The sequence below is a fragment of the Lycium barbarum genome, chromosome 12, assembly GCF_019175385.1.
Source record: "Lycium barbarum isolate Lr01 chromosome 12, ASM1917538v2, whole genome shotgun sequence".
Classification (NCBI taxonomy): Eukaryota; Viridiplantae; Streptophyta; class Magnoliopsida; order Solanales; family Solanaceae; genus Lycium; species Lycium barbarum.
The window spans coordinates 4,832,511-4,842,337 of record NC_083348.1 but is presented as its reverse complement, the minus strand read 5'-3'; the positions used below and the strand labels follow the sequence as shown (position 1 = coordinate 4,842,337).

General features: G+C 35.4%; 1 protein-coding gene across 1 annotated transcript; it reads right to left on the bottom strand.

Moving 5' to 3' along the window:
- Nucleotides 1-3,077: 3,077 nt before the first annotated feature.
- Nucleotides 3,078-9,018, bottom strand: LOC132623444 (uncharacterized). The gene is made up of 4 exons (XM_060338200.1): nt 8,804-9,018; nt 8,194-8,526; nt 4,777-5,314; nt 3,078-3,639 (listed from the first exon to the last, which is right to left on the bottom strand). The coding sequence occupies exons 1-4, from the start codon at nt 8,885-8,887 to the stop codon at nt 3,287-3,289; spliced, it is 1,308 nt and encodes a 435-aa protein (XP_060194183.1). The 5' UTR covers nt 8,888-9,018; the 3' UTR covers nt 3,078-3,286.
- Between the last annotated feature and the right edge of the window lie 809 nt (nt 9,019-9,827).

The following is a 9,827-nucleotide window of genomic DNA, read 5'->3' as shown; positions in this document are numbered from 1 at the left end:
ATGCAAAAAAAGCTAGCCTAAATTTTTCTTGTGTTCTTTTGTAGTTAGTGTCTTAATATGCCTCCAATTAAAATTGTAATCTAGGCGAAGATAATTCAGATTCTTTCTATGGATTAGAGATTCAGCCTAATGTATCACTGAGCTTGTCTCTCAGAAGAACATTTCTTGACTTGCTTTGAGGAATACCCTAGTCCATCCTGATATCCCAATGTATGCTTGCTAGAGCTGCAACACCTGAGCTAGCCAAAGACCTCACCTTCCAACTCATTTTTTCCGTAGTCTGGACGTTGACTGACAAAAGCATTGAGAAATAGGTGAAATCATTTTCATAACTTCATCTCTTTTTATTGTAAGAGAACCGATGTGGCTGTGATTTTCGGCCAGTAAAGATAAGCTGGCATATGGTGGTAAAGTGGTGGTCTGCAGCGACAACGATTGGGAATAGAAAAAGAAGGAAAGACAGGAATAAGACTTTAGGACTAGGATTTTACAAAAATCTGACTAAGTGATAATAAAAATTTCCCCCAATTTTTAGATGTTTTACCTTTGCAGGTTATTCAATTTTCATAGTAAGTGGTCTCATTTTTTCCTCTGTCCCCCTTCTTTATTTCTTCACCTTTTAAGCCCCAAATCAGTATGTAAAGAAAACTCAAATCAACAACAAAATAACTTTGATTCCTTGCATTTTCAGATCCGAAAATAAAATATGAAATGGGTTTCAAGTTTCTTCACTTTGAATCCTTCAATAAATTTCTTCAAAGAAATGTTATGAATCGATTTTGGGTTAGGATTTCAAACGCCCATTAGGTTATGAGCTCAACAAATAAACTCAAAAAATATAAAATCGTTTTCTGTTTGGAAATGGTGGATGGTACTTTCTATTAGTTTATGGGGTGGTCTAGTGGTGGTGGAATGATTTTTTATCATTTATATGTCTTATGCATGTCATGTGAATTAGTGTTATATACACGACATACAAGTGCCATATAGTAGCACACTGTAAAGCCTAGAAAAAGTTTTCCAAGTATTATATTTTCATTCATGATCAAAGATGGGCACAAGGGTATTCGAAAGGTTAAAAAGGAGTATAAAAACCTAATTATTATGTTTAAGAGGTTGTATGGACATTTATAAGAGGGGGAAGGTAACTTGGAACAAGTTGGAAATGTTTAAAGGAAGAAGGTCATTATAGTGGCACATGACCTAACTTCAAATGATCTTATATCCCAATGTGCAATGAATTGAGCTACTATCAGTATATTAAAAGGAAACTCTTTGAGTTTAGTCTTCAACACTTAAACCTGTTTATCATTCCAACATTCCTACTAGAAGTTATGATCTTTTTGCTAAAGGGTAGCAAAACAACAATTTGGTCTTTGAATTCCCTCTTGTGGGACACCCCGTGACGCACAACGTAACATGGCAGATCAATTTTGGGCCAAATATGCAGAAATTGAAGTCTTGGATAATCTCCGTTGTCACGGGGAACTATGCGACGTGTGGTTTGCAATGCTTAACCCATGGCATGAGCTCGGGTTGCCAATTCTTCAAAAACGCGTGGCTTAATCCATTGAAGGATGTTTTCTAGTCCCCAATGCATACTTGAGATGCACATCTCAATGGCAGAGGTTTATGAGAGATGATAATGCAATATAAGCTCAATTCTCATCAAAGATTGTTGTATTCTACCACAACTCTGTGTTTCTGATGCTTGGTACGTATTAGCTCTATCATATTTACATTGAAGGGTGCTGTAAAAATAGTTGCGGAACTTCTTTTCAAGTTACTCCCGAATATAAATTGATTTTGACTCTAGATCTGTCTACCAGTCAGTGGCATTTCCCCTCGAGCGAACAAACTACAAATTAGCTAGAAGATTGCCATGAGTTCCATCATTGCTATAGGTTTCGACAAAGTGGTTGACATTTTGCCTTGGGTTCCGATCGGTTCTCCCTATCTTTCTTTCCTAGTTATTTGTTCTCTAATCATGTAATCATACCATTCTGCCACACAATTCACTTAGAAATTAAAGCACATAAAAAAAAAAAAGAACAAAAGGCGTCTCCCCTAGGGATTTCATCAACTGCTAAAAATTTGAGTTTTCACGGCGTGTCTAAGAAGATGAAGTATTCATCTGTGTCAGTTCCACCAATTTGAGCATGCTCAGTGTCATCGGGCCAACATGATCACATTCAACAGATGCATCAACGTAGATATTATTGCATGAATAATAGCAATTGACTCTATATTTTGCATACCTGAATGTCAAATAAATCATAAAGGGCGGTGTTGGTCCAACAAGGTGTGGGCAGAATTCGATCGTGTCAAATTTTGAAGTATAGAAATTCAGCAATCATGAAACAAATATAAAAGAGAAGTGATTTATTTATTAAAAGAATGTGATTGCGACTTAGTTTGTGTATCCCTTGATTCATCTCACTGTGTTGTTTACTTCAATTCGAGGGCTAAGGCAGCATCTTCCTCGAACATCAGATGATGTAGACCTCCTTATGATGTATTAGTAAGTCGAGTGACGCTTCGAGTTGATCTTGAAAAAATACATATCTTGATCACTTCACAGTTGCTACACAACTTTGAGAAAGACATATTTGATGTATTAAATCTCTTTGTGAACTTCCAAGTGTTTCGCAACTTTCAAATCTTCTAAACACTTCGAATCTTTTTGGATTTTTTTCTCTTCTTCTAATAGCCAAAATCTCTGCGAAGGAACTTTTATATACTATAGAACTTTAGTAAGTTCGATGAACTTATGAAGTGAATAAAAACCAATAATCATCGATATATATATATATATATATATATGAGGATGTGCTTTCAATTACTTAGGCTTGCAATGACACATAGAACTTAGAAGTATATATAGCTCTGATAAAATGGATTAAATGTGCCGTCCAGTTAGAATTATGACTGCGCATTACGTGATTTGGTGATGTTGACAAATCATGTCTCAACAATGAATATATTGATCAAAGAGTATCATGTCTCAACAATGAAATTCTGTACACCTTTAAGGCACGGGTTTTTAATTTATTCAAGGGCTACCAAAAGAAGAGACGCACAAAATCTATTACCTCTTACATTATTGATAATCATCACAGAATTATTACAACAAAAGAGTAGGAAAAGCTATATAAAACTAGGAAGATAGTTTGACACCAGACGGAAAAAGAAAAAAAAGAGGGCCGGGGGGGGGGGGGGGGGGGGTGGAGGTGGGGCGGACTCAAGTGCACTACGAAATGGCACAGATCCTACTTACAACTATATATTACTCTAAAAGACCACAAAATTCTCCTCCTTCCTGCATAACTCCTGGAATGAGATCGCGAGTGGAATGGCACCAAAGGTCATATGATTTCTGGAGATTTGGCCAGTCTGACGATGTCGTCGTGAAATCTTGCAGCCAGTTGCTGAGTATAACCTCTTGACCGATTGTGGGTAGTGTAGATATCACATCGTCCAGTGTTTTCTCCATCTCAACCTTCTCATACCCGGTCAATACTGGATACGAAAGTCCGTTATCTGCATAGCAGAACAATGGAAGCCACAGCACCAGTATGTTGAACTTCACTTGTCTTGGAACCTCATGCTTAACTCTGTTGAGCTCTCCAAATAATATCGCTACACCACCAATTGAAAAAGTCAACGACGACAACAACAATAATGCGTAATCTTTTTAGTTCCCGTTAATTATGTGACGCTTGTTTCTTCTTAATTTGTTCAAAAAAGAAAAATATATTTCTATACTTTGAAACATATGATTATTAACTTCTTATCATATTACCAAAGCTTGTATAGACACACAACTAATAATAAAACCACAAGGTCCTAAACTTTTAGGGCTTTTTTTCATTTTTGGCCTCTCGGCCGAAATTAATTATGGGTGCTAGCCAAAATATACAAAATTTATAAACTGATGATGTATATTTTGTGTGTACAATATACATATCATATGTATAATACTTAATATACAAAACATATGCATTTGTTGGCTGTTATTCTTTTGAGCAGTCCAAAAATATAATTATCTGAAAATTTATGGTCATATCTAGGGGTGTCAAATTTTGCCCAAAAGGTGATGACCCGCCCAACCCGCCCAAACTTTTATGGATTGGGCTCAAGATAATTTTATATTAGGCTGATTTCAGCCCAACCCAACATAGCCCATTTTAAAATGATCTCCAACTTAGCCCAATACTAGCTCAATTCTAGTCCGTTTTTATGATTTACTTAAATTTGGGTTTATTGCTTGAGATTTAGTTTATTTGTTTAATATATAAACTTTTCTTGTATCACGTATCTTATAAGTTTGTGGTGTGTTCAATATGAAGGGAAATATTTTTCACGAAAAATATTTACCACGAAAATTGTCTTCTTAAAAAATATTTTTCACGAAAAATCTGTAAAAATATTTTTCGCGAAAAATGTATTTTTAGAAAATATTTTCCAAGAAAATATTTTTCTAGAAAATAGACCCTTCAGAAAAACTGAGTCAAGTTGGGCGGGTCATGACCCAGTCCATTTTTAGTCCATTTCAGCCCAAATAACTTTTGGGCCAATGTTAGCTCAACCCATTTATTACCTCAGCCTATTTTTATTGGGTCAATTTCAACCCAACCGGCCCATTTGACACCTCTAGCCATATCGCATATTCAAGATCATAAATTTCAAAAGTTCTTCTTTGTATTAAAGTTCATGCCAACTCAAACTATGTTGGCATAAATTGAAATGAAGGTAGTAATAATAATTTGGACACACCTGTGATCTTGACCATGAATCCTTGCACCCTAGGATTAGTCGAGAGAGAAATAGAAGCCAAGCCAGAAGATAAGCTCCATTGCACCAACGCTTCATCCACAGCACCACACTCCACCATCTTATTCGTTATCCATAACAACTCTTGCGCGTGTTTCTCAGCCGCCAAGTCATTCACACTCTCCTCAAGACCGGGAACAGCTGGTTGCCTCTTGTTTTGAAAGAGGCTTGCGGCAGTTCCCACCCATGGGAAAAATGTGCCCAAACCTCTGAGCGATGATGCCACAAAAGAACCCAAAGGCAGGGATCGAAGAATGCGTGAAGGCCACGTCCCTGAATCCTCCGACATACGGGGACTCTTTAAAGAGCTATATAAGAGTCCTGATGTACGCGCGAATGCGGAAGCCAAGGCCGCACGATTGACTTGGATCATCTCCACGTGTCCGGATCTGGTGTTCTCATCTACGATCTTGTCAGCCATCCCCAGTGCGAACTGGTACTTCCTCGAGGAAGCTGGAATCTCATTTAGCAACGCGAGTATCTGAAATTCCCACGAATCAATATATAAGACTAGTAAATTCTTTTAAATATATGGGAGATATAGAAATTTTTCCTCCTGTAGTTAAGTAAATTGCCGAAGAGATTCAACAAAATAACTAAATTGCCGAAGAGATTCAACAAAATAAACCAAACAAAGCTCGACTCTTATCTCTTTGTTTTTGCTTTCTTCTACTCAGAAGAAACAATATCCACTCAAGTTCAAGGCAATTAATTGAAGCTTCTTATCAAGAATAGTTCACATTAGGTAGTTCTTATAAATTTTACAGACACAAAACTACTTGATATTTACACTTGGTTTATTGTCTTTACTGTTTGTAGATAGTTAAAACATGTCCTTAATTGGGATAAAGATACTAGGGTGAAATCGACTTAGACGACACACGATTTCGGATCTGATGGTGAGGTTTCGATCCTTCAGGATTCTAGTCTCTATTTTCACCTAACACTGAGTTTCTGTTGTAATTTTTTTAGTTGACCTACAGTCAATCAGACATTAATTTAGTAGTTAAATGGTAAGATCGACAAGTCTCATGTTTAGATTAAATCGAAGAATTTGATTAAGTAGACAAATAAAAACTATTGAGTCAACGAACGAGATTTATCTAACTCTTTAACTGTTGTATTTTAGAGTGTGCAAATATCACTCGGTCATAAATAAAGTACTTCATTCCGTCCAGATAAATAAAGTATTCTCGCATACATGCTCCTGGTATGTTATAATATACTAGATGTATTAAAATGTTTTAAGATATGGGCATGACGGTGAACAAGAAGTACTCCTTTTGTTCAAATTTATCTGTCCGCATGCTTTTTTAGTTTGTTCCGATTTTTTTTTTTTTTAAATTTAGAATCAACTTATTTCCATTTTTTATTTTACATTAAAGAGATTACTCATTACTACACAAATGTTTTGCTTGTTCCAGATCAAATGTTTTAAAAAGTCTCTTTCTATCTTCCAATTTTATTCCCAGTCAAACACTATAAATTAAATTGAAACATATAGGATATTCATTGTTTTTAACCCAATGGTAACTAAAGGGCGAAGAGAAATATTTATTCTTTAATTTCGAAATATCCAGGGGTGCATCTGACTTTTTATCTTTTTCACGTTAAGGCACGCATCTGACAATTTAGAAAAAAAATTCACGTGTAGACAGGAGAGCTGAGAACTTGGACTTGTGACCAAATTCAAATACGTGTATACTTATATGCGCTGAAGAAAAGACACGTGGCATTTACATGCATCCCAAAACATGAAAGAACCTATATCTGGAAACGGCAGACCGAAAACGACAAGCATAATAACAACCTCAAAAAAGTATACTAATTTTCTGGTGGCGGGTAGTGTGTTTATGTCATCACAGCAGCATTCATGTTCATATTCACCAAAATGGGCGGCAAAATGAAAAAGAGAATTTTGCCAATAACTTCTAACTGCTTATTTAGATATCTTAATATTAGTAATATTTTAGACGTGAAATTGATGACTTCTCCTCATTAGATAAAGAAATTGGCTGGAGAATAATCTTTAAGTCAGTTCATCTAATTTGCAGTGTCTCAATTTTTTTTTCGAATATTTACTCTTAAGGACCTGTTTGGCCATAAGAATTATTCACTTTTTTCCCGAATTATTTTTTACTTTATTCAAAAATTAGTGTATGACCATAAAAAATACAACTTGAAATTGTATTTGAAATTTGAAACACAAGAAAATCTTATTTTTCAAGTTTTTCACAATAAAAACAAGTACATTTCAACAATAAAAAAAAATATTATTTGCAAAAACTGTGGCCAAACACAACCCCAACTCCAAAATTCTAAAAAAAGTGAAAAAGTTTCTCATTTCTATGGCCAAACGCCTGCTTAGAGTTCTGAGTGGTAACTCAATGGTAGCTGCTTGAAGAAGTTTTAATCCGCACCCCACCGCCAATCCTACGAACCCCATAAAAAATTTACTCTTCCGGTCTAAAACATTGTTTGAAACTTGGGTACGTGAATTAAAAATGACTTGCTCCTAAAATTATAATTAAAGGAAATTGGACTGAAAGCACCCCGAATTGAAATTTTCTTTTCTTTTAGGTTAGACATGAAGAAAAAGGAAAATAATACCTTTTTGATTGCGAGGCCTCGATTATTTTGAACCAATTTTTTAAAGATAAAACATCAATAGTTTGGTAACTATTTTTTCCCCTAACTATGGCTCCCCCACCAAAACACGAACTTCTCCTTCCCATGTCCTACTTAACTTTACTTCACCTTATCCATAAAATATAGGGTAGATAATATATGGCCTAATTTTCGGGAAAATTATGGATTAATATCAGAGACGAGATATATAATTCCAATTCAAGCCTTCCAAAGGCTAATTCATTTGATATGGAATATGTAACGCCACCATTTGTTTTGCAAACGTGACTGGAAAAAATGAGCCTAGAGACAATTAGACATTGAATCTTTTTTCCGCTTTTAAATCAGGAAAGTGCATGCCTGGTAAAATGTTCGTTTGTAGGAATGTACGCAGAAATTAATTCATACTACAAAAACAGAACCTTCTTCACTCGCTATATATCACATAGTCAGTCTGAGGGTGGTCTTTCAATCTTTTTGAGTCCATAAATCTAGAGTGTTCAACTAATTACTAGTACTAATTTCATTCAGAAAACGGATTTCTTCAAAAATGTGGTTTGCATCAACAAGATAATTATGATCACCTTGTTAATTACCTCAATGACCTTTGTGTTAGCGCGCAATTTCATCAAGTAAGCAGTGAGTAAAGTAAAATATATCATAACAATAGAAGGAGAACAAATAACTTTTGCACAGACAAAATAAAAGAACAGTAGAGTGATATCGACTTACATGGGTGAGAGCTCTACCAAGAGCTTTGGCAGAAGGAGCTTGTATACTAGAATCTTCCTGAAGCACCAAATCCATAGAAAAACCACCAGAGGATGAACATGGCAACATTAAATCAAAAGATGAGGACCCAATTCCACCACCATCAAGTGAATAGGAATCACCAACAGCGAAGGGGCAGTGATCCATCAACACCCTTAGAACCCAAACGGCCAACCAAGTCATGAGCATCATCATGAACCTCAAGTGGTCCGCCGGCCTCCACCTCTCCGACTGCTGGTCGGCCGCCTTCGCATTTGAAGCCACCGCCACAAGGGTCTTTGCTGCTGCATTTACCTGTTTATTTTTTAAGAAATGATGCAGCAAAAAAGTTGAAAGTATTAATTAAAAATGTCTCTTAATTAATTTTACCAAGCATAGAAAAATTTTAAATAGCAAACTTGAATAAAATATCATCTTCAAAAAATCTGCATAACAAAAAAGCTAAAATACCTAAACAAACTAAAACAACCGAATAAAAATTTACATAATTCAAAAGAGTATATGCGTCCTAAATCTAAGCAACTTATTATGCTAAAACAATTCACTGACTGAAAGCAAACTTTACTATTACCGTCGTCATGAAGACGGAGTTGAGAAGCGCCGATGGTCTCGTCTTGTATGAACCATAGTCTACCACTGCTAGATCCATAGCCATGCTTCTAGTCTTAGTTTCACTGCTTCAGCTTTTTACTCCTTTCAACTAGATATATTTGTACTACTCTTTTGAGTTGTGGTATTCTTCTTCGTAGAGAGAGAGCGCGCGCGCTTATATAAACGTTTTCTCAACGTCGAGACGAACAAAATACTACTACGTCATATATATCCCACCGGCATACTTTAGGTGATACACTTTTTCTTTAAGTTCATCCTTAAAGAATACACTTTTAAATTTAAATAATCAATTTTGTTATAAAATAATAAAATAAGCAAGAAGAATATTGTAGATAAAGAGAGGAGAGAGAACTTGATGGATGTAAATACAATGAAGAGAACCTCTCTATTTATAAGAAAAAAGTAGTTTGATCTCAAAGTCGCAAACCCTAAATTTTCTCCTAAAGATAGACATCCACAATAATAAATAATATTTATAACACTCCTCCTTGGATGTCTATTTGATAAATAATGTGCCTCGTTAAAATCTTACTAGAAAAAATTCAGTGGAAAAAAATCTAGTGAAGGAAAAAGAGGACACATTTCTAATAATATGCCATTTGGTTACCTCATTAAAAACCTTACAAGGAAAAACCCAGTGGGACAAAAACCTTGAAAGGGGAAAATAGTACAACGCGTATTAACTCTCTCTGATGAGAACTTCAATCCAAAAACTTGAATCTTCACATCTCAAACTTGTGCACCATCTTCTCGAAAGTTGCAGTTGGTAGATACTTGGTGAATAAATTAGTCACATTATCGCTCGAACAAATATCTTCCATGTTGATATCACCATTCTTCTGGAGCTCGTGTGTGTAAAACAACTTTGGTGAAATATGCTTTGTCCTTTTATGAATCTACTCTTTAGTTGGGCTATGTATACTGCTGTATCTTTAGTCTTTGAATAGAGTTGTATTGTTGAAATCACTTCAAGTGCACTCCTG

Coding starts and splice junctions, on each gene's coding strand:
- LOC132623444 (XM_060338200.1), bottom strand. CDS start 8,887: ATGGCTATGGATCTAGCAGTGGTAGACTATGGTTCATACAAGACGAGA. Junction 8,527..8,803: donor ACTCCGTCTTCATGACGACG/GTAATAGTAAAG, acceptor AAAAATAAACAG/GTAAATGCAGCAGCAAAGAC. Junction 3,640..4,776: donor ATTCATGGTCAAGATCACAG/GTGTGTCCAAAT, acceptor TTGGTGGTGTAG/CGATATTATTTGGAGAGCTC.